This window comes from Mauremys reevesii, linkage group 1, assembly GCF_016161935.1.
Source record: "Mauremys reevesii isolate NIE-2019 linkage group 1, ASM1616193v1, whole genome shotgun sequence".
In the NCBI taxonomy this organism is placed as follows: domain Eukaryota; kingdom Metazoa; phylum Chordata; order Testudines; family Geoemydidae; genus Mauremys; species Mauremys reevesii.
The window spans coordinates 170,730,343-170,755,418 of NC_052623.1; the positions used below are offsets into that span (position 1 = coordinate 170,730,343).

At 42.3% G+C, this 25,076-nt stretch overlaps 1 protein-coding gene across 11 annotated transcripts in view; it reads right to left on the reverse strand.

The window, feature by feature from the left end:
- Positions 1 to 25,076, reverse strand: part of MAP3K7CL (MAP3K7 C-terminal like) — an 80,604-nt gene that overhangs the window by 10,786 nt on the left and 44,742 nt on the right. For 10 of the 11 annotated variants that reach the window (XM_039520267.1, XM_039520358.1, XM_039520324.1 and 7 more), the window contains 2 exons: positions 24,684 to 24,745; positions 4,911 to 5,026 (listed from right to left, as the gene is read on the reverse strand). In XM_039520267.1, the coding sequence (XP_039376201.1) occupies positions 4,911 to 5,026; positions 24,684 to 24,745 (178 nt within the window). Of the gene's footprint in view, positions 1 to 4,910; positions 5,027 to 14,064; positions 14,122 to 24,683; positions 24,746 to 25,076 lie in introns of those variants that run through there. The other variant, XM_039520365.1, reaches the window with a different exon arrangement.

The following is a 25,076-nucleotide window of genomic DNA, read 5'->3' on the forward strand; positions in this document are numbered from 1 at the left end:
ATAAAACTGGCCAGAGCTAATAATACAAAATATAGCTAGCAACAAGACAACTCTAATATTTAACTGCATAATCCAGGGTCATTAGCTAGTCAGTAATAAGTGCCCAAAATAACCAGCCATCCTATCCCTTTCACCCAAAATTAGAGATCTAACACATCTGTCATGGAAATATAAGAAGTTACAGGAACATAAATTAAATTACATTCACTGATCTAAGTGTGGTGTATTCTTGCCTCCACACCCCTTTCTTCCTTTTCTATCTCTTCTTCCATTTCAGGTTGAGTTTGTCCCTTGCCCTACATATCAGAACAAATTCTCTGCTGGTGTAAATGGGCAGAATTCAAATTAAGTCAGAGCTGTGCCCATTTACAGCATGTTCTCCCACCAATCTTGCCCTTTGTTCTACCCTATAATTCTCATTTCTTGATCCCCTCTTCCTCATGAGGTAAATGTGTTCATTGCTCCCACACCTACCATGGTTTGTGCTCTTACTAGCTGCCTCTCCCACAAGGAAAATGGGGCAAAAAGGCTCCTGCTGTGGCATGCAGCAGTCAATTCACCACCTCCCTTTATAGCTTTGTGCTCCTGCCTCCCCCTGCATTCTGTAGTGAAAAGCACATTGCGAAGGAAGAGGTCTGAGGGCAGGAAGAGAAGGCAGCCAGGAGAGGGCCCCTAAGCAACAGGAGGCCAAAAGAGACAGGGGCTGGTGCTAACTTCTTAGCACTGGTTGGTGGGCTAGCATGCAGGACAAGTGAAAAACAAGATTGTTAACTGCCCTGCATTTGCTCTAGGTCCTTGGAAAGAAGAGAAGGCAAGACAGACAAATTACACATTATTTATCTACCATATTTCTAAGGCATCTGTCACTTTGGTATGTAAACAAAGTTATAAAGAAATCACTTTATGAAATAACCCTTTTCAGCTGTAGTTATTCAAATGTGCTTGTGGCACTGACATCTATTTATGCTTATGATATCATTATGATCTGATTAAGTTCCCTCCTTGATAAATTCTGATCTATGCAATAGCGCTAATTTGCCATATGATCTTTACTGGTCTGCGAATATTTTTTAGAAGTAACAATGTGGAGTATTCTGTTTAGAGCAGACTATCATCTTGTTCAATATTTTGAACACAGAGTTTTGTATCATCAGGCTTCCTGGCAGTATGTGTTGCCAGGTAGTGTTTGACCTTTGCATTCCACAGATAAACTAATCTGTGAAGAGGAAGTTAAGAATGCTGGCAGGGTAGCCATCTAACATAAGATCTCTTTGCTTCAGTAAAGATGTGAACTGAGTGGAAGATTACACAAGTTACTATTTGTTCAAAATAAAAGGGAGAAATCATGTGTGTATTTATCAGTTTATTGTATTCAATATTTACAAGCAAGGATTATATTTACCTGGCATATTACACTATTATGAATCTATATTTCCATAAATGTAGATTAAAATGTGATAATATTATGTAGTAAAGTTGGGACTAGTGAAGTTTCAGAAAAGACTCCATTTTTGAACTTCTGTCATTCAGACAGACTTTTCACTCCAGCCCACTTCTTTTTAGAAGAGACAAAACATCCCTTTCTTCTAATTTATGGAATATTTAATATCCCATTTCATCCCAGCCAGTGTGATCCACTCTAGTCTATTAAATTTCAGCAAATACCCCCACTTATATCTTGTTCCCTGTAACTTTCAAACTGTTTCTGTCTAGAACAGTATTGTACTATCAAAAAAATTAGTCAACAGGCCAAAAATCTTTTTCGCCTCCTTTTTTTTTTTTTTAGATTAAATGAATTGAGAGCTAGTAAAAGGTGCTGGACTGACATCCTTATCTGTCTAGGCATTTCTAATGCACCCACTACCATGGTATCTAGGTATCATGTATATTATTAGGAGACATATAACAATAGTCCAGAAAGAAATTACATAGCCACTCTTGCTTGGATATACTTTTGTATATGTATTTGGAATTCTCCAGAATTAAACATTTCTTATGTGCCTATTGTCATAGGATCTGTATATACATAACTCTGTTCCCAAAAGACAAATTTCATTCTATCATAAGCAATACACTATTTTTAAAAGATTTTTATTAAAGAAAAACCTCAAAGTCTCAAGTGTGTTTTGCTTGAAAATGTGTGTAGTTCATTAAGGTATGTAGCACTGGTAATAAAACATTTATAATCAGCTTTCTGAAAAAATAAAATAAAATAAGGCCATCTTTTTAAGCCTGGGTACCTAAACTTAGGCACTTAAATTCATAATTTGATATATACGTATCAGACTTGGATTAACAGAGGTGCCAAGGATCAATGGCTTCCACTGAAATAATTTGGGTGCTAAATATGGATTGTAAATATGTAACTGACTTTAGACAACCAAGTTTAGACAAGTTTGAAAATTTTGGACTAATATCTGCAGTGGAACAGATAAATAGTCTCAATTTCTTCCCATCTAAAGTTACAAAAATACATTGTTAGCACTTACATATTATGTTATTAATTTTAATTTTGAAATCTTTTCCTTGTTTTAGATCTACTCACAATAAATCGGTTCCATTCAACTTCTGGACCAAACCTTCAGAACTGGTGGCCCAAATCCCAATAAATGCATATATTGAAATTTGCACATACAACCATACATTTGGACACACAGACATTTATTTTACACATGCATATTTGTATTTGCTCATCCAGAGGTAAGTTATGCTTGTGAAACTTAGGTGGATAGTTTGGAAAGTCTGTCAGTTTTAGGATCTCAAATTCAATAATCTTTTAAATCATGGCAAGATTTGTTGGATTTTTCATGCCATTTGGTCCATCTTCCACCTTTAGTACAAAGAATATGGCTTTTCCTACCCTACATATACTTTCAATATACTGACATTGGTGGTACATCCTGACCAACTACTAAATGCCAAACAGTCCCTACCTCACCTATGCACAAAAACCAATTTGTCTCAAAACAGAAATTATAACTTGTTCTGAAACCAATTCTTAAAGATAAAACTATGGGCTCTAACAGTGCATAAAGGACCACATTCTGGAATGTATTCTTAATATCATAGCTCTCTCAGCTGGCCTCAGCTAGCAATCATATCTGTCAGACAATAAAATACCTATATGGCTTAAAGCAGGAGGAAAAAAATAAGGAATTGCTGCAAAAATCATTGGAATTAGTAGAAAAATCCCTGCTAGTAGGAAGTTTGTTCAGGTAATAACTGAGGCCCCAGTCCTATGATTGCCCCTTTGATGGCAGATACCTGCATCCTTACAGATTCTTATTGACTTCAGTGGGATTCTGCAAGAATGGCAGGTGTTCACTCATCTGGACCCACTTGCAGGTCTGGGGCTTAAAATCTTAACATTCTTTATAGTTGGGTCTCTGATCATACCTCACCTTCTTACATGGCCTCAAAAGGAATCTCCTGAGTTGGGGTAACTGAGGCAGAAAATTATGCTTTTGTTGCACTGAGGAAAATCCAAAGTCCCATAGCATCAGAATTAATGGTTTGTTAAAGAAGGATGTATCTCTTGTATTAGCTTTTTACCTCTCACTCCACCCCAATCCAAGGCTTGGTGAAACACAGCTACAACAAAAAGGCCTTTTTCTGAGGGATGGCTGGCCTTTTGTTAAAATAAAATCCAAATACTATACAACAGAAATAGAAAATAAGTAGATTAAGGATCTACTTAGAGTATTCTTTTCAACTGAATCCTCTTGCATCTGAAGAAGTGGGTATTCACCCACGAAAGCTCATGCTGCAGAACGTCTGTTAGTCTATAAGGTGCCACAGGATTCTTTGTTGCTTTTACAGATCCAGACTAACACGGCTACCCCTCTGATACTTTTCAACTGAATTACTCTCACTCTTTCGTTCTTCACTGAAAATGCTGAATCATTCTGGTTGTCAACGTCTGGCATTTGATGACACCTTGGAAGAATCCAATTAGCATCAAAAATTTTTGTTTAATCTGTTTATATAATTGTGGTGATCAACAACTGAACACCATGCCATAAAGTCAATGCAAGCCATTACTATTAAAAGGATGGAGCCAATGAGAATAAGCCATCAACTGGATCAGAAAGGTCAGGCAAGAGAATAAACTTAATGTAACTCAGGCAAACCACCCTGCCACACAAAAGGAAAACAGAAAAAGAAGAGGAATAGTCAGGAAACGCAACACAAAACAACTGGACAGAGAGGGACCGAAAAAATGGTCAAAGGTAGATATGTCATAATAAATGGGTCTTCCAGAAGGCCTGTCTACATGCAAGGTTGCAATAGTTTAATTTAAGGTGTGATTTTAAACTACAAATCAGAGGGTCCACACCATCTTTGCAAGGTTTAACTAAAGTTAATTAAAAACAAATTTAAGCTATACAGAACTAAATCATTCTTAAAACTGAAATAAGGGTGTCTACGCAGGGGATTGCGCCGCCAATAAAGGGATTCTGGTGGATGTCCTTCAGTGGACAGTTGCATAATTGAGAGCCCTGAATAGTTAAAGTTCTGCTCTCGTCCTGGTCATGGCTGAACCTTAGGACAGAGAGACGGCCTGCTCTGTACAATTGCAGTTATCCCAGGCAGGGGAATAGGGTCACAAAGACCTTCTGGCTTAGATTATGAAGGGTTTCTATAGATCAAGATCTTGAATGTTAGCTTCCTTACTCAAACTTTTACTCTTTTAGTCTCTTTACTCAAACAAAAATACCATTTTTCTTTAATACCTACTTCTGGCAGCATTTTCCACTTTTCCTTCACTAACCTGGAAATCATATTCCATGTGAATGGTTCTGTAGTAATTTTAAAAATAATTATGAAAGTTTTTCTTCACGCAAATTACTGTTCTTTTCCTTTGAACATATAAGTAAATACTGAGGTTTCTTTGGAGAAAAGTTACTTACTTTCTTTCTTCCAGCAGTGCAATTTCCTTTTTGACTTCATGATATTCTTCTGCTATTTGGCAGTGCTGTTTGAACACCTCCATAGATTCTGTAGAGTCATGGCAAGGAGGCAGAGGCTTCATAAACAGAAAGAAAAAAATAATCTAATGCTTCTGCATGTGACAAACATTAGAAATGAAATCTTGCCTATTTAAAAACCAAGATATGATGTGGGTCCAATCCTGTAGTCCTTATTTAGGGAAAACATCTATTTACTACAAGGACTGCAGGACCAGACCAAATGTTATTACTGTTATTTCCCATCTGTCACATGTAAACATAAACCTTTTAACCTTTCTAATATTTTCATAATTTTCCTTGCTACCTTTGCAAGCCAGCAGTGAAATTTGGATTAGAAGGCTATTCTCCTTAGACAACATCTTCGTCAGGTACAGTGAAGTAATAATGCTAAATTTGGAGCACCCAGTTATATCCACACCACAATATAAAACATGGCATTTATAATTTCACCACAGAATCAAGCAGAAAATTAATTTGAGTTGATGGTGGGAAGAGTTCTAATTCAAACATAAATATCTATAAGATTAGAAAAGGGTACACCGAGGAACCATTGGCTAAATAGTTTTGTTCCCTCCCCAGTCCCCCCACATGCCACTTTATGGAACATGGTCTTATAGTTAAAGAACACCACTGTCAGCCAGAAGATCTGGGGCCGAGTTTTGCAATTTACTTTCAGGGAGCCAGAATTTCAACCTTAGACTCTATCCCAGCTCTGCCACAGCCTTTGATGTGACCTTGGACAAGTTTCTCTCTCTGTGTCTCAGTTTTCACAATTGCAAAAGGAAACAGACAGTACTTACCTAAGGGCTGAGGTGAGGCTTAATTCACTAATATTTGTGAAGTGTTTTGAGTTCCAGTGATGGAATGTGCTGTAGAAGTGAAAAACTATGAGGACAATGAAAACACTCCTTTAAGAGTATTCAGATAATAGGGACCCAATTGTCCACCATTGAAATTAATGGGAGTTTTGCCACTGACTTCACTCTATGCAGTCCCCATATTAGTACAGCAAGTTGTTTTTAAAAGAAGAATGTAAACTTTGGAAATCCACTACTGTAAATACAGCAAATAAAAATACCCCACCCTGGGACTCCTCTCAAGAATTAAAACTAATGTGTTGAAAGTACAATCTGGGGGAAGTGGAGGTTGATGGGTATTGCTCCTTCTAAAAAAATGCAGCTTAATTCAGACATCAGAGATGAGCTTCACACTTTGTCCATAATACTGGTAGGAAATTTAATATTTTTAAATTGGTAGCCATGAATCAATCAACTGCACATGAACGCCACATAGCGTGATTATGCCACCTGTTTAAATCAAAAGGAAACAGTTAAAAATAATTCTTCTACTGTCCTGCTAAGGAGCATCCAATTGCCCTCTGGAATAAAAATGAATCTATTTCTACCCCTCATAGCTCTATTTGGACTCTTCTATTTAGGGAGGAATATGCTTTCAGTGACTATGGCAGGAATGGCAGCACACTGGTACTTCGGTTATTCTTTTTCCTGACTCTGAAATATTTTGCTGTAGCTAAAGTTACAAAGCATAGTTTTGATTAAATCTACTTACAGAGAAAGAACAAATGGGTTTTTACTTAATAATGAGTCCCTTTCAGATGTGCCTTAATGAAGAAAAATGGTTGATGTGATGCAGGCCATCTGAATTAATTGTAAGTGGTATGTAGTTTTTAAGAAATGTGGATGTACAAACATTCATTTTTAATACAACATGAGTTCTCAGAGTTTAAATTAAGACATTTATAATAATACTGCTGTGAACAAGTTGTTTTTAAGAAACAGCTTTGAGTTCAGGTGAGGTCAGAGCCCCAGAGAGAGAGTTCCTCATTCCTCAGAACATCCAATGGAATGAGGACAGACACAGGGATGGATTTTAAATGGCAGGCCACAACTTATATGAAAATTTAACATTGGAGAGAGGTACTATCTGCCCTATCTCTTACCAGGCATTTCAGGAGCGTCCATCGCGGTGTTTAAAGGGCATCTATCACAGAGCTCATAACTCAGGGTAGACTCTCCACTGCATACCCCAAAGATTCACTTTGCTCTGCTGAATCCCCTACAATTCACAGTATGAAGGGGACACAAGGTACCAAAGAGGTACCCCGGTCTGCAACAACTTCAGGTATTCCTTAGTCCATAGACCTGGGATCCACCAGTGAAATCCCATCTCTCTTATCTGGACACAACTGCTGCAAATTGGGATGAACTAACACTCTTTGAATTCCTCACATTAAATTCCTAAATCTTATACCTATTTAACCCAACCATGTCTCCATCATGCTAGAAGGAAGGTTAAAAACCCACTAGGCCTCAGCTAATTTGGCCCTAATGGGAAAAATTCCTTCCTGACCCCTTGAACAGGTGATCAGCCAGACCCTCAGCAACTTAAAAAAACACAATTCTTATATTATATAAATATAAGGAGACAGGTTGGGTTCAACTAAAAATTGGATCAGAGGCCTGATAAATCTCAGGCCAGGATTTAAATAAATGATTGTAGGAAGCAAGAGCCAATAAGCTCACAGCTCTCTAGCTGGCCACCAAGCAATGGAGCATCCAGTGGAGGAAGGGCCTACCCCTGTATATACACCCCATTTTCTCCTAAAGCCATCTGGCACCTACTGGATCCAATCAGGTTTCCTATTTGTTATATTGGTGGGTGGCAGTGATGTTTCCTGGGAAAGGGGTTTTAATTATATTTCACTGTGGGTGAGCTACAGCACCATCTGTATATCCACCCAAATAATCAGTGTAAATTTAACAAGACAAAAATATAGAAGTTGCAGTGTTCTATTCTAGGAATGCCAGGGTGATCCAAAGCACAATCTCTGCTATCCACCAGAATAACCAGCACACAAGTTTATCACAACAAAATCTTTTAAAAGTACTCAGTGAGAAAGCCCCTAAACTATGGTCCTTAAAGGAAAAAGTTTAGCTTCTTCAAATCTACCCAGTTTACAACAATTCCAAAATTAAAGGAGCATTCAGTTTCCACATTACAGCTTCCCACTCAAAAGATACATTTAGAGAGCTAAAAATTATCTAGTCACTTTGTAGCTATTTCTCACTTAGAACCAGTTGCTGACTCTCAAACCTGCTTCCCTCATTGTTTCCTCTTCAGTGTTGCTTTTTTCTTAAAATGACAAGTTAACTCCATAAAACATATTCACAGCTAAACCCCAGCAAAAATCCTAAACAATTCATCAGACAACATATTGTTTACACATCTCAATCACAAGAGGTCCCTTCCAACTCAAACATCTAGGAGCTTTTCACTATAGAAATTTAAAAAAAAACAATAATTGTATAAACCATTTCCCCCCATGTAAATAAGCTTTCCTATTGCTTTGTAGCATTTCAAAAACCATGATCAGTCAATGATAAAACAAAATACAAAAATAACATTTTTTTTCAGTCCTCAGAACCAAGAGGCAAGCTCTGGATCCTGTGACTTTGGGCCCATTCCCTTTCCTTCCGTGGAGTCTCTTGTTCAAGGTGTGAAGGCTCATGTTTTGATGTTCGCAGAAAGCCTAATAAGATTTAGGGCAAGCCCAGCTCTGAGTCCACCACAGAATCATAGAGCTGGAAGGGACCTTAAGGGGTCATCTAGTCCAGTCCCCTGCACTCGTGGCAAGACTAAGTATTATCTAGACCACTCTTGACAGGTATTTGTCTAACGTGCTCTTAAAAATCTCCAGTGATGGAGATTCCACAACCTCCCTAGGCAATTTATTCCAGTGCTTAACCACCCTGACAGAAAGTTTTTCCTAATGCGCAACCTAAACCACCCTTGCTGCAATTTAAGCTTATTGCTTCTTGTCCTATCTTTAGAGGTTAAGAAAAACAATTTTTCTTCTTCCTCCTTGAAACAACCTTTTACACACTTGAAAACTTATGTTCCCTCTCAGGCTTATCTTTTCCAGAGTAAACATATTTTTTTCAATCTTCCCTCATAGGTCATGTTTTCTAGACCTTTAATCATTTTTGTTGCTCTTCTCTAGATTCTCTCCAATTTGTCCACATCCTTCCTGAAATGCGGCGCCCAGAACTGGACACAATACTGCAGTTGAGGCCTAATTAGCACGGAGTAGAGCAGAAGATTTACTTCTCGTGTCTTGCTTACAATACTGCTGCTAATACATCCCAGAAGGATGTTTGCTTTTTTTGCAACAGGGTTACACTATTGACTCATATTTAGCTTGTGGTCCACTATGACCCGCAGATCCCTTTCTGCAGTGCTCCTTCCTAGCCAGTCATTTCCCATGTTGTATGTGTGCAACTGATTGTTTCTTCCTAAGTGGAGTACTTTGCATTTGTCCTTATCTAATTTCATCCTATTTGCTTTAGACCATTTCTCCAGTTTGTCCAGATCGTTTTGAATTTTAATTCTATCTTCCAAAGCACTTGCAACCCCTTTCAGCTTGGTATTGTCCGCAAAATTTATAAGTGTACTCTCTATGCCATTATCTAAGGCCATGTCTTCACTGGCAACATTAAAGTGCTGCCATGGCAGCGCTTTAATGTGGCTTGTGTAGTCACAACATAGCGCTGGGGGAGAGAAAACCCACCTCCATGAGGGGTATAGCTACCAGCGCTGGGAGCATGGTTCCCAGCACTGGTGCACCATCTACACTGGCACTTTATAGCGCTGAAACTTGCAGTACTCAGGGGGGGTGTTTTTTCACACCCCTGAACGAGAAAGTTGCAGCACTGTAAAGTGCCAGTGTAGACAAGCCCTTAATCATTGATGAAGATATTGAACAGAACCGGACCCAGAACTGATCCCTGTGGGACCCCTCTTGTTATGCCCTTCCAGCAGGGCTGTGAATCACAGATAACTACTCTCTGGGAACAGTTTTCCAAACACTTTTTTCACCCACCTTATAAGAACTCCATCTAGGTTGCATTTCCCTAGTTTGTTTATGAGAAGGTCATGCAAGACAGTATCAAAAGCTTTACTAAAGTCAAGATATACCATGTCTACCATTTCCTAGGGTGACCAGATGAGATGAAGAAAATATCAGGACACATGGGGGGAGGAGGAGTCCGCAGGCAGAGGGAAAAAAACCCAAAAAACCCGAGTGCTGCCGGTGGAGCCAAAAAACCAAACAAACAAAAAAAAACCAGTGCTGCCGTCAGAGCAAAATATCGTGACAAATTGCATCCCGACCAAAGATCGCTCGGGTCGCGGGACAACCTACCAATTTTATCGGGATGGTCTCGATTTTATTGGGATGTCTGGTCACCCTAACCATTTCCCCCTATCCACAATGCTTGTTATCCGATCAAAGAAAGCTATCAGGTTGGTTTGACACGTTGTTTTTGACAAATCTATGCTGACTGTTACTTATCACCTTATTATCTTTTAGATGTTTGCAAACTGATTGCTTAATTATTTGCTCCATTATCTTCCGAGGTACAGAAATTAAGCTGACTGGTCTGTAATTCCCTGGCTTGTCCTTATTTCCCTTTTTATAGATGGGCATTATATTTGCCCTTTTCCAGTCTTCTGGAATGTCTCCCATCTTCCATGACTTTTCAAAGCTAATCGCTAATGGCTCAGATATCTCCTCAGTCAGTTCCTAGAGTATTCTAGGATGCATTTCATCAGACCACAGTGACTTGAAGACATCAAATTTGTCCAAGTAATTTTTAACTTGTTCTTTCCCTATTTTTGCCTCTTCTGATCCTACCTCATTTTCACTGATATTCACTATGTTAGAGACCAATCACCAGCAACGTTCTTGGTGAAAACCGAAACAATGAAGTCATTAAGCACCTCTGCCATTTCCACATTTTCTGTTTTTATTTTCCCCACCTCATTGAGTAACGGGCCTACCCTGTCCATGGTCTTCCTCTTGCTTCTAATGTATTTGTAGAATGTTTTCTTGCTACCCTTTAGATCTCTAGCTAGTTTGATCTCATTTTGTGACCATCTGAGGACTTAAGAAAAGCCGTTACTAATAATGCTTGATTTATTTTTAAAGCTGCATTTGAGAGAGAATATTAAATTTTTTAATTTGAGGGTCCACAGAACATAGAGAAGGCTTGTTATCATCTCCATCTCCCTCCCAACACAACATTATTCCCAAGAGTACCTTTTCTGCTTGACTTTTTATTTGTTTTCCATACTTTGCATCTAGTCACTGTGCACTGAAATATGGACAATGTCAAACTAGGAGAATTTTATTGCAATAAGCTACATATTGGACAGCATGTACATTACATTGTATCTGCTGATACACATGCTGGGCTTGGGGACCTATTTAGCAATCTTCTATTATCCAGGGGCAGTCACATTTCATTCTGCCTTTTTTAATTAATGAAACTAAACTGGCATGCAACTAAAGCTGGTTGAGAATTTTCGAAATTCCATCAAAACCTTTTTATTTTTTCTATTTTTGACAAGCTTACTGAGTAACTGAAATTGCTTGAGAATTTGAAATTTCAAGGAAAGGTATTTGCAAAAAGTTTCTACATCATTCATGAAAAATAATTCTACCAGCTCTATATGAAATACAGGCAGACTTATTATTTGATAGCGAACTGCTATCAACCACAGATAAAATGGGAGGTATAATGCTTTGTCCAACTCCCTGGCTGTCAACCAGAATGTTCAATTTAGCAGAGAGAGTTTATATGAGCCATAATTTGCTCTGGAATAATCTCTAAGTGCTCTAGCTCGGCAATCAAATTTGGTGAAAAAGTCCGGGTGTCCCCATAGATGTTCACTATGCCTCTCTAGCTTCACAGTATGTTCTCAGCTATCATCCATGACTGAGAATAAGCAAACTTAGCACTTTTGCCTAAAACTTTCTTGAACAGGGCCTTCCTTTCCCTTGTTGGGCCCTGAGGGTCTGTCAAGGCTCCTGTTTGTCTGCAATAAGTAATCTTTGTTAGTCTCCTTGAACGACACTCCACCATTTGTCCCCCACCCCAAACTTTGTTTCCCACTTTCTTTTTGGGGCGGTGTTGTCTTGTGTCTTTGCAACTTAGAATCACCAAAACAAAGTGCTCTGTAAGAAGAAATTGGAATTTGAAATCAACACTGTATCATATTTCTTGCTATTTTGAGGACTGGATGTGCCACTACTTAATGTGCTAACTTTCTCATTTTATTTCAGTGATCATGTCGTAGGCTGGCTGGCTCCTTAAAGGGAGTTAGATCCAGCCCCTCTGTGATAAATCAGCTGCCTCACAGCTGATGCTGTGAGGCTATGGATGAGGTGAAAACTTGATCACCTGGTCCTCACAAAAAAGCCTAAAAGTAGCTCAGTTGAACCAGAAAGCTACACAGAGTAGGGAGGCTCTTGCAGGAGTCCCTGGGTCAGGGGAAAGAAATGGGTTTATGTATGACTCTCAGGCAGATAGCCTGCAGAAGCAGGGAGACTCGCCTTAACTCCCAGACAGAGGGCCTGTGAAGTGTGATCCTGCAGGGGGAGTAAATAAAATCTTCCAGAGGAACCTGAGTCAAGGGGAGGAAAAGATAGTTTGGTATACAGAACTTGTGTTATTTTGAAGAAATAAAAGAGAACCTCTGAAGAAAGGACTGGAATCCTGTAGCTGGAGAGTGTACTTTAGTGCACAGGCTGATTCATTAGCCCACTGGCTTACCAGCCACTACTGCACCAAATCCATCACTGGGCAGGAGAGGTGCTGGGCATCTGGCATCACATTTTGGGTAACAAAATGGGAAGACAAGAAAAGTTCTCTTTTTTGACCTGCAGAGGAGCATGGTAAGGCGATTATGCTAGAATGTTTACTTGCAGAAAGAAGAATGTATTTTTGATTTAGGCAAGCGGACAGAGAATTAATGAGGGAATAAATCTGTCACCACCAAGAAATGAGTCTGCAGAGGCAAGTCCTGAAAGAACAAATGCAAGAACAAAGGCCACAAGCACCATTATCTCAAAGAAGCCATTGCAGTGGTTCAGCATATATCATCCCACCTTCACAGAACAATGACATGTAATTATTAGTGTCCTGTTGGCTCCCAACAATGAATTTCCACAGCAATCCAACCTACTAAAGAGCAGGGAAAAAGAGAATGGGAATTCCCAGAACATGCATTTCTTGTCCTTAAAGTCTGTGCATTTTTTTGGTAATGTTTTGTTAGGTTGCACTGGCCACTGGTTGTGTCTGGCCTGCATATTAGACTTCTTAATCAATCTGATTTACAGGATTTGTGTTGAGTCCAACAGGCATACTTTAGTTTATTCTCAATACCGTATCATTTCACTATGCCATACAATTAATATATAAAAGCATATCTGTAACAAAAGATTTTTTTAAAAAAAACAAACAAACACGCTGCCACAAAGGAAACATAGTTTTATTTAATAGCAGCAGTTGCCAACATTTAATCCTTTTTATTTCAGCATCATCCAACCTCATTCCCTTGCACTAGCAAAATATGTGCCCACAGCAACTCTCATTTGGTTCACCGAGCTAATACCAGCAGCACTGACTAAAGTCATCGGTTCAGGTGACGTTGTTTTCTGTCCAGCTGTGCCTAATTTGCGGCAAGACCTAAAGCCTCCATAATTTACTGAACACTCGGTCAGGCTTGCACAAACATTATACAGAATGCAACTGCCAGACATTTGGAGATTCTGTACTGTAACTGCATGTCATCAGTCCTTCTGTGTGAGGATATGTGCACTGTTTCTTTCAGTGTAGCAGGAAGCCAGGCAGGACAGCCTAGAGGAAGAGTCTAGGAAGAAGCTCCTTAGCAAAGAAGAGAGAATCTTTTGGGATTATACTGTTTTTCTTATTCTAATGTAGATGTTCCGTGATTCTTTGCCATTGTCACCTGCCCCTTTGCACTTAACCTTTCAAATCTACAGTGCATCACCATCCTACACCCACCAAGTTTGTAGTTGAATTGTCCTAGTTTGGGTAGCTGGTCGCACTGCCAAACCCAAGTGTTCAAAAATCATGAGATTGGCTTTAAAACATGAGATTAATAATAATAATAAAATAAAACATTTGGATTCTTTTTATTTACCTTCTGTTTGAGGGCCTTTAGGTGCACTCAGGTCATGTTTTCAAGCTTTTCTCTGCAACCATGAGGGCTAGAAACTTTCATAAAAAAAAAAATGCTGAGCTTCTCATAACTCCAGGAGCTGGGTCTTAAAGAAAAACACCAAATATTGTGAGACTCATGATAAAATCACGAGAGTTGACAACAGAGAGTTGGGATATAGCTTCTTAATTCAGGGAAGCAGTGGATACACAGGCTCACCGAGAATAAATGTGGGGACGAAGATTCCATTAATATAAATTTTGTTGGATAGCAGTGGCAGAGATGTGTCCGCTCCCGAAAAAACTGGAGTTTATAAAAATGTTTGCATCATACACTGTGTCTGGCCTGCCTGTGTACACATATAGAGATCAGCTAACCTGGATATGACTACACTGGAGCTGGAGGTGTAGTTCCAGCTTGGATAGATATAGCTCTGTTCAAGCTAGTATGCTAAAAATAGAAGTGTAGCTGCAGCGGGATGGGCTAAGTACGTAGGGTGATGAATGGGACCATACTTGCGGTGACTAGCTGTCCTGCCGCCAGAGCCGTAACTAGGTATTTTTGTACCCGAGGCAAGAATATAAAATTGCGCCCTCCCCCAGGGCCGGCTCTTCGGCAGCAATTCGGCGGTGGGTCCCTCAGTCCCTCTTGGAGGGAAGGGCCTGCCTCCAAATTGCCGCCGAAGAATGAATGAAGGGGCGGTGTTAGAGCCTGTGATTTTGGGGGGTCAACTCATGATTTTTGACTGCTTGGGCTGGTAATGTTGCTTCCGAGATGGTCTTTGGTTCCAGTCCAGTTCCAATCCAGAGAGGGGCTCACAGGTTAAGAGAGGCGGGAGGTGCTGGATATCAGCAGTGGCCACTAGGGATCAGCATGTATCCTGAGAATGCTGGGAGTTCAGGTTTGCAGGGCAGGATCAGGGGTGGCAGGTTTGTAGAAATTTTGGTGGTGCCCAGAACCCGCCCCCGCCCAAACTCCACTCCCGCACATGCCCAAGGCTCTAGGAGGGAGTATGGGTGAGGGAGAAGGTCTGGGGTGCAGGCCCTAGGCTGGGGCAGGGGAATGGGATGAAGGCTCTGGGAGGGAGTTTGGGGCTGGGATGGGGTGCAGGTTCTGGGAGGGAGTCTGAGAATGGGAGGGGTGCAGAGGGATGGGGTGCATGGGTGAGGGCTGTGGGTATAGATGAGTGGTTTGGAGTGTGGGGGGGCTCAGGGTGAGAGTCGGGGTGAGGGCTCCATCTGGGGCTGTCAATGGGAGGTTTGGGGTGTGGGAGGGGCGTGGGGGGTGAGGGCTCTATCTGGGACTGGGGATGAGGTGTTTGGGGTGCTGGAGGGGCTCAGGGCTTGGGCAGAGGGTCAGGGTGTGGGGGGAATGAGGGCTCTGGTTGGGCCTGGAGACAAGGGGTTTGAGGTGCTGGTGGGTCTCATGCCTAAGGCAGAGGGCTGGAGTGCAGGGAGATGAGGGCTCTGTCTGGGACTGGGGATTAGGGGTTTGTGGTGCTGGAGGGGCTCATGGCTCAGACAGAGTGTTGAGGATGCAGTGGGGGTGAAAGCTCTGACTGGGGGTGAGGGCTCTGGGGTGGGGCAGAGCTGGGGATGAGTTTGGGGTGCAGGCAGGCTGCTCTGGGACAGGGGACAGAAGGACTCATCCCAGTCCTTTCCCTGCCGCAGCAATGAGCTCTGGGGGAGGAGCCCCCCTTTCCTGCCCCCCCCCAGCAACACACTCTCCCCCACCACAGTCATCACTGCATGTGATCCCTAGGGCCCCTCTCAAGTCCAGGAATCTCCATCGCCTCCCCCATGGTGGGTGCCGGGGGGTGCTGCGTGCACTTCCTCCCCTGCTGTTGCCCCTGACTGTAGCCTCACTGGGGGTGAGGGATGGGGCTGCCTCCTTGCCCAGCATGGGGCAGGAGCAGTAACTGCGGGCGGGGCGGGGGGCTGTGCTGCTGGAGGGTCCCACTGGAAAATGAAAGGGTCTGAGGGGGAAGGGCAGGCTCACAGTCAGTCTGCACTGGCTGTGAGTTGGGGGCACTAGGTCCCTGCGGCAGCAGTTGCTGCAGGGAGGCAACATGGAGCCATTCTGCTCTGGGTCCAGGAAGGGGCAGGGGGAAGCAAGTCGGGGCCGGGGGACACTCGGGGGAGATGCAGCAGGGGGGCGGCAGGTGGGGCCGGGGCAGATCACCCGGGTTATAAATATCTCTGTGCCAGCGGCTTTTTTTTTTCCTCCACCACTTTCTGTGCCCCTCGACTTTTTGCGCCTGAGGCAAGTGCCTCACTCGTCTTGCCCTTGTTACGGCACTGCCTGCCACCCTCACCACTGTAGCGTCTACTATTTTTAGTGCACTAGCTCAATCAGAGCTAGTGCAAGTATGTCTACCTCAGCTGGAAATTAGACTACCAGCTCCAGTATAGACATACGCTATGATCCATTAAGCTGGCAACACCATGATAGCCCTTTTTGTCAGATGTACCTCTGGGCTTGATGCGGAGGGAGAGAATGGATATTTGGGTTCACTCTACACATCCTGCATAGTTTGGGAAGCCCAGTAATGACCTCTTGTGCATTTGCCACATTGATCACAATGCCCTGCAACATACCTCCGTAACAACAGCAACCACTATGTACCAAACTGATGACCAGGTAAGCGGTAACTAGCTTCCACTGTGCAACCATGATCCACCAAATAATCTTCCTCTAAAGTAATAGGATGGGTCAGATGATTGGTCTAGAAATGTACTACCACGCTCAGGAGGAAGCGGAGAGACTTTGGATCTCCTCTGGAGAGAGTTGGTTCTTTTCTAGTCCTGGTACGGTGCCCCAATACTGTTGGTATAGATGTCTTATAAATGCTAACATTATAATGTTATTACTACAGCACAAATGGATAAGTTCATGGACTATTAAGTGCAAATATAGGATATTAAGGCACTTTTAGAATTAAGTGAATATTTAAAATTATAATGTACTTTTTACACCTTTGCAAAATAATTTGTACATCTTTACTCATGGTCACTACAATTTTAAGTGTCATTATGAAGGCTGAGAGCAGACAGGATTGGCTACTAACTTTGTATGTTACATACCAAGGAATCTCACAAAACCTGAAAGACTGAGCAACAAAATGACACATGAAATTCAATGTTGATAAGTGCAAAGTAATGCACATTGGAAACATAATCCTAAATATATATACAAAATGATGGGTTCTAAATTAGCTGTTACCACTCAAAAAGAGATATTGGAATAATTGTGGACAATTCTCTGAAAACATCTGCTTAATGTGCAGCAGCTGTCAAAAAAGCTAACAATGTTAGGAACCATTAGGAAAGGGATGGATAACAAGACAGAAAATATCATAATGCCACTACATAAATCCGTGGTACATCCCCACCTCAAATACTGCATGCATTTCTGGTTACTCTATCTCAAAAATATATATAGAAATTTAAAAAGGTACAGAGAAGGGCAACAAAAATGATTAGGGGTATGGAACAGCTTCCATATGAGGAGAGTTTAAAAAGACTGGGACTGTTCATCTTAGAAAAGAGACAACTAAGGGGGAATATGATACAGGTCTATAAAATCATGAATGGTGTGGAGAAAGTGAATAAGGAACTGTTATTTACCCCTCCACATAACATACGAAATTAATAGGCAGCAGGTTTAAAACAAACATAAGGAAGTATTTCTTCACACAACACACAGTAAACCTGTGGAACTTGTTGCCAGGGGATGTTGTGAAGACTAACAGTAAAACTGAGTTAAAAAATGAATTAGATAAGTTCCTGGAGGATAGGTCCATCAATGGCTATTAGCCAAAATGGTCAGGATGCAACATGCTCTGGGTATCCCTATACATCTAAGTGCCAGATGCTGGGACTGGACAACAGGGGATGGATCATTTGATAATTGTGCTGTTCTGTTTGTTCCCTCTGATGCCTTTGGCACTGGCCTAAAGACAGTACACTGGGCTAAATGGACCATAGGTCTGAACCAGTAGGGCCATTCTTCTGTTCTTACATAACAAACTTCTCTTTTTATAGCACTGAACATTCTCATTACTTTCCCAATAAAATCTGACTTAAATTTACCTGTGACTTCATAAATGAGGCAAATCTTTCTGTTACATCAATTTTATGCTAAACTAACTATTGATTTCAACAGAGTTATACTGCATAAAACCAGTGCTGCTGAGAATCAAGTTCATGATTTCATGTAAGGCCATGGAAGGGAGTTTCATTATTTTTATAAGAACAATTTTCCATGACTACATTCTTCCCTGTTCTGGGGAAAACAGAAACACCCAACAGAAGTGGAAAGCATAAATGAGAGAGGAGGAGACAGATGGAGCAAAACATATCAGGAGCAGAGACTGGAGAGACATAGTACAGGGTCCAATGACTTGGGTGTCTAAAGTTGGACACGTTCATCTGTAGTCAGCAATCTAAATATCCATTTCACGCATTAGGTGTTGAGTAGATGTCTAAACATGGTGCATATTTTTTAGTTCAAAAAATGGGATTTCAGGCAGTGCAGTCACCTCTCATAGCACTATTAAGCAAGAAAGCCCCCTCAGAAGAAACAGTCTTTGGTGGGAGGGAGAGAGGTTTTTACTTCCTCACAGTAAACTCCCAAATACAGAAAGCATGTCCTCTCTCCCACAGACTGCATGAGTCCAATGTGACGGAAACAGGACTGGACCCAAGACTCCGATTCAGAAAAAACACTTAAGCATGTACTTAAGTCCATCCTTATTCAGGAAGCACCTGACTTCAGTGGTACTTAGCACATGTTTAAGTGTTTTGCTGAATTGGGGCCAAGGACAACATGCTGAAGAAAGTGGAAGAACAGGGAGCTTTATTTATATCAGCTCTGCTTTAGTTGAGCAGCCTGGTAATTTCTGCATACGGATTTATTTATTTCATTAATTGTAATATGTCAGAATGATTCAACTTTTCTACTTAGATAGTTTAGCCTGCTGTGTAGTTAGTACACACTGAACTTTCTGAGGCTAGTGGGCCCTAGAGGCCCACCTATAATGTCTTCTTGATGCAGCCCATCAGAGCTGTGCCGCAGTTTGTTTTGTTTAATACAAAGCAAGTAATACTCCTTGGAATTTTTCCATTGCAGAGTAATGGAAAATGGAACTTTCAAAAATGTATTTTTAGAACAAAGTTCTTGCTGTGCTTTCACTAAGTAGATCAGAATACTGGAGTGAAGAGTTCCATTTTTCAGAAAAAGCAGTTAACTTTCAATTATCAAAAGTGCTCTGTTGTAAGAATGGCTATAAAGCACTAAATATTTGCAATTAGTCATCTAGAAATATTTATTCTGGATCTGGATCTTCACCTCTGCCGAATCTCTGCCTATAGATGACCGACAAAGCTCCTTTTCTGTAAAAGGCTATTATTTATCCAACAGACTTAAATGCTTCCAGAGGAGCAGTTTCAGTCTATTGTAAAAGTATACATTTAGAGAGTGTATTATATGTACTAAAAGTGGGTTGTAAAAGTCTTAATAAAAACAGAGAGACACAAGGTGGGTGAGGTAATATCTTTTATTGAACCAACTTCTGTTGGTGAAAGAGACAAGTTTGTGAGTTTACACAGAGCTGTTCTTCAGGTCTGGGAGAGGTGCCCAGAATTTCACAGCTAAATACAAGGTGGAACCTACAGCTAAGCATAAACAGTTAACATGTTGCAAGATGAAGTGGGCAGTTAACACCTGTGCAGTCGTATGACAAAGGAAGGTTAGTGGATTACAGATTGTTGTAATCAGCCATAAATCCAGTGTCTTCACTGAGATTTTTAGTGTCTTGCAGGGTGTGATAGGGTGTGTTTTTAACACTTGCCCTGAAGGGGTTAATGTAGACCAGAGGGGCCAATTAATTAGGCTGCAAACTGGGGGAACTAAGGCTGAGAGGAAAGCCCTAATTAAGGGAAGATCATCTGTGTAGGAACAGGAATGGGGTTCTACAAAGCCAGAGAGCTGATAGCAGAGACAGGCTGCAGGGAAGTAGTCTGTAGTCACTCCCTGGGAGAAAGGGGTGTGTGTTTGGAGCTATAGAAATTAGCCTTCAGTTACTCCCTGAGAGGAGAAAGATTGGGCTGGCAAACCTGGGGGGTTCAGGTGGGTATCAGAGCCAGAAAGAGTATGAAAGGCTCAGGCAAAAAGGAAGCAAGGTTCAGGATGGTGCAAACCTTGGCTGCTGACTAGAGGGTCCTGAGCTGGAATCTAGAGTAGAGGGTGGTCCCAGGTGGTCTACCAGCCACTGTGGAAGTGGCATCATCGGGGCAGTGAATGCGAAGGCTGGTTAAGACTGCTGGTAAGGAACCGAGTTTGATACCTCAGAAGGGGGAAACATGCATAGGGACCTGGCTGGAGGGCCAAGTCACAAAGAAGGAGCACCTTGAGTCGCAGAAAGAGCAAGGGAGTGGCAGCAGGGTGTGCAGTGAGTAGCCAAAGGGGGCCTTGGACTGGGAAAGAGCTAATTCCCAGAGTAGCCAGGAGGAGGTGCCACCTGTGGTGAGGGGATCTGGTGACACAGTCTTATGAATTTAAGTTTCCAAGCTCATCTTTTGAAGGTGTTGTGCAGGTTTCCTTTGCAGATGAGGACTGAGAGGTCAGATAGGATCGTTTTGTGAAAAGTGTTCACCCATGGGTTTTGTCTCTTTCACCTGCAGAATTTGGTCCAATAAAAAATATGACCTCATCCATTTTGTCTCTCTAACATCCTGGGACCAACACTGTAAACAATTTTTTAAAAATTTAAAAATTTAAAAAATAGTCACTTTGGATGTAAAGTAGCAATAACAGATTATCTGGGTAACTTTGTTTTTAAATATCACAAGCAGCAAAGATAGTCATACATAGCACTCTTCATCCAGAGATCTCAGTGTGTTTTACATAGAAAAGTAAACATCACTATTTCCATTTTACACACGATAAACAGATGCACAGAGAGTGAAGTGACTTGTCCAGGGTCACACAGGAAGTCACTGCATAGCTGGGAATAGCACCCAGGTTTCCCATTCAGTGCTCTAGCCATTAAAAACTACTAGCTCAATCAAATTAGGGCTATATGCTGCAGAAAATATCCACAGCCTTCTGAGCCAGCAGGAAGATCAGCAGACTGAAAAAGGGCTAACATACCATCATACACTCCACCAAGCTTTACACCAGAATTCTCTATTCTGGGCCCATTCCTCTTACCTTCCCTACAAATCCCACAGGCCCACCTCTGTTCTCTGTATTCTGAGGGGGAGGTGAAGACAGCCTCCGTTATCCTCCAGCCCATCCCCTGTCATCTTTTTGGTGAGTAGTGGGAAGGACAGAAAATGAGGTTTCTCCAGACCAGTGGCTCCCTGTCATCATCTCCTTAGTTGACAAAAGACAGCTAAGGAAACATCATTGGACCACATAGCTCCTTTGAAAATATTTCCCAGTTTACGTAAGGAAAGCACCTGCCTTTGCATTTAAATGTCAGAGGATGCCTTCTGTCATTTACATGAGCCTGAGTGTTCCACGGAAAGATATGATCTGAAGCAGCCATCAGAAATGAAACTGTCGTCATTCTGCTGCTACTGTGGAGGGGCACTGACCCCAGGAACAGGGAGCCAGCTCTTTGCCTCCTAAACCTCCAAGTTTCCATGGACCCACAGAAGTGGTCTGATTCCGTGGTGAGTTGGGCTGCTTTGTGTTATCCTTGCATCACAAACTACAGCCCTAAAGCCATCTTAGCAGGCAGCAGGAGGATTCCCCCATCACTGTAGCAGCTCCTATGTCGAAAGTGTGGCTGAGGCAAAGGGAACATGGCTGAGGTGTTTACATCCTTGTGATCACTGACTATTGTAGTGCGGGCTGTTGACCAAACAGCATAAATTAGGGTAACCTTCAGGATACTCTAATTCAGTGGTTCTCAACCAGGAGTCCAGGGCCGCCTAGGGGGCCGCAAGCAGGTTTCAGGGGGGTCTGCCAAGCAGGACTGGCATTAGACTTGCTGGGGCCCAGGGCAGAACACTGAAGCCCCACTGCATGGAGCTGAAGGCCAAGGCCCAAAGCCCCGCCACCCGGGGCTGAAGCCGAAGTCTGAACAACATAGATTTGCGGGGCCCCCTGTAGCACGGGACCTGGGCAATTGCCTTGCTCGCTACCTCCTAACTCTGGCCCTGGCTTTTATATGCAAAAAAACAGTTGTTGTGGCACTGGTGGGCCATGGAGTTTTTAACTGCTAAGCATAAACAGCTTAGCATGTTGGGAAGGGCCTCAGAAAGAAAAAAGGTTGAGAACCCTTGCTCTAATTTATGCTGGAGACTGACCTGGTACCAGGATGGCCTAAGATTAAGCTTAGGGGTGAAATGCAAGAAAAACCTTTGTATACCAGTCCTTTCTTGCCCCACCTTCACTGAATGCTTTGTAGCCTCAGTGAAGTATCTTGCCTATCTTGGGGTATGTCTACACTACCAGATTAGTTTGATTTAACTTAATTCGAATTTGTGGAATCGACCTTACAAAGTCGAATTTGTGTGTCCACACTAAGGACACTAATTTGACTTTGTGAGTCCACACTAACGGGGCAAGCGTCGACACTGGAAGCAGTGCACTGTGGGAAGCTATCCCACAGTTCCCGCAGTCCCCACTGCCCATTTGAATTCTGGGATTTCCCCACAATGCATGCTGGGGGAAAAATATGTCGAGGGTGGTCTTGGGTAACTGTCATCATTCAACGTGCTTTCGGACGTCTCAAGGGGAGATGGAGGAGCTTACTGACTCGCTCGCATCTCAGCGAAACCAATATCCCCATTGTTATTGCTGCTTGCTGTGTGCTCCACAATCTCTGTGAGAGCAAGGGGGAGACCTTTATGGCGGGATGGGAGGTTGAGGCAAATCGCCTGGCTGCTGATTATGCTCAGCCAGACAGCCGTGCAATTAGAAGAGCCCAGCGGGAAGCGCTGTGCATCTGGGAGGCTTTGAAAGCTAGGTTCCTCAGGGAGCAGGGTAACCTGTGACTGTTCAGTTTCTTTACAGAGAAGCTGAACCTGCCCCTACTTCAGTTACTGTTGACTTTCTTCTGCGGTTACATACCCCGTTCACCACGTTTCCCCCCTTCCAACACACGTTTAAAAATAAAGTTAATGGAACATTGTTAATTAACAACGTTTTCTTTATTAATAAATTCGTGTTAAAGGGTTGAAACAGGGACGCAGACTGTGCTGGGTAGGGTGTGCAGTGATGGAAAGACCGCTTCTACACTCGAGGAATGATAGGCTCCTGCTCCTAGAGCGGTCTGCAGTGCCGGACTGGTTGTTTCAACGGAGCCTGCCATCCCTCCTTTTCGGGACTCTGTGTGCGGGGGCTATGTGACCTTGTGGCGGGGGAGGACGGTTACAGATTCCCCTGCTGCGTGGCTCTGTGGTCTGGGACAAGGACCGCTGCATAAGTTCTGTAACCGCCCTCCCATGCCACAAAGTCATGTACCCCCCACCCACACAGAACATGGAAAACACCTCCCAGACCGACCAGGGTGCCTACTGAATGCACTGTGTGTGTGACCTGCTGTTGATCCTGCCCCCGTGTCTGTACCCTGGTAAAGGTGACTGTCCTATGCAATTAACAACTCCCTCCCGCCCCCCTTCACAGACAGTCTTCTGTAGAAAAACTTGACGGAAATAGTAATTAACAGCAAACTACTTTTAATAATCAACTACAGTTAGGGGATGAAACTGGGATTGGGGCTTCGGTGAGCCAGGAAGGGAAGGACTTCTCAACATTTAGGGAATGAGAGCCTTCTTGTATTTGTGCACTCTGCAGGGGTGCAGTGACAGTTTTCACGGCCCCTGTCGCTCCTCCTTCTTGTTACTTTGGGTGAGGGGGGTTTGGGACTTTGTGGCGGGGGAGGGCGGTTGCAGATACAGTGCAGGGGGGCTCTGTCCTCCTGCCTGCGGTCCTGCAGAACATCCACAAGGCGCCGGAGCGTGTCAAATTTTCCCTGGGCATTTCCTGTGTGGCTGGTCAGAACATCCAAGCTCGGACTGCTGTCCAGAGCGTCAACAGAGTGGTGCACTGTGGGATAGCTCCCGGAGCTACTAAGGTCGATTTTTGTCCACACATAGCCATGTCGAATTTAGCACTACTCCCCTCATTGGGGAGGAGTACAGAATTCGAACTAAAGACCCCTCTAGGTCGAACTAATTAGCTTCCTGGTGTGGACGGGTGCACGGTTAAGTCGAATTAATGCTGCTAAATTCGACATAAACTCCTAGTGTAGACCAGGCCTTGGACTGGATATGGGCTTTAAACCATTTTACAAAGTATCGGCACAATCCTTCTCCCATTGGAATCAGCAGTGAAACTCCTATTCACTCCAATGGCAGCAGGATGGGCCCTGCTAAGGTTTGCACACAAATAATTTGTAAATAAAAACAAATTGAAACTGCCACAATGGCCAAATTTCCCTGCACTGGGTTGAAAATTCAAACCAATCTCCTTATTGATATAGTTTGTCTCTCTATGCAAATGTGCAGTCCCATAAAACTTTTAGAGCTCAGATGTGCACCACTGAAACACTCACAGTAACTTAACTATGGCAGCACAAATATATTGTTTCAATTTTTTTAAATCTAATATACATGGTTTTTAAATCAGTTAAAAATAAAAATTAAAGTTTACCTGAAGTTGCTGTTCTAGTTCTGGAAAAGCCAAAGGAAAGGTGTTTTCAGGAGGAGTATCATCTAAAATGTAAACAGACATTTTGAAATGTAACACTTACTATAAAGGCATTTCACATGCTCAATTGACATAGTATGGCATGTATGTTGTCCCTTCTGTCCTGATCCTGCAAAGACTTATACACATACTTAACTTGATACATGTGCGTAGTCCTACTGAACTCAGTAGAACTACTTAGGGATGTAAAGTTAAGTCTTTGGAGGATTGGAGCCTTACTTTATGTTACAATAATTTTGAAACAGAGTCACACTTATAGAATGTATTATAGCACAGTAAATCAATCAATCAATACATCCAGACAATTTCTATCTCCTGCTTCCCAATTACAGTACA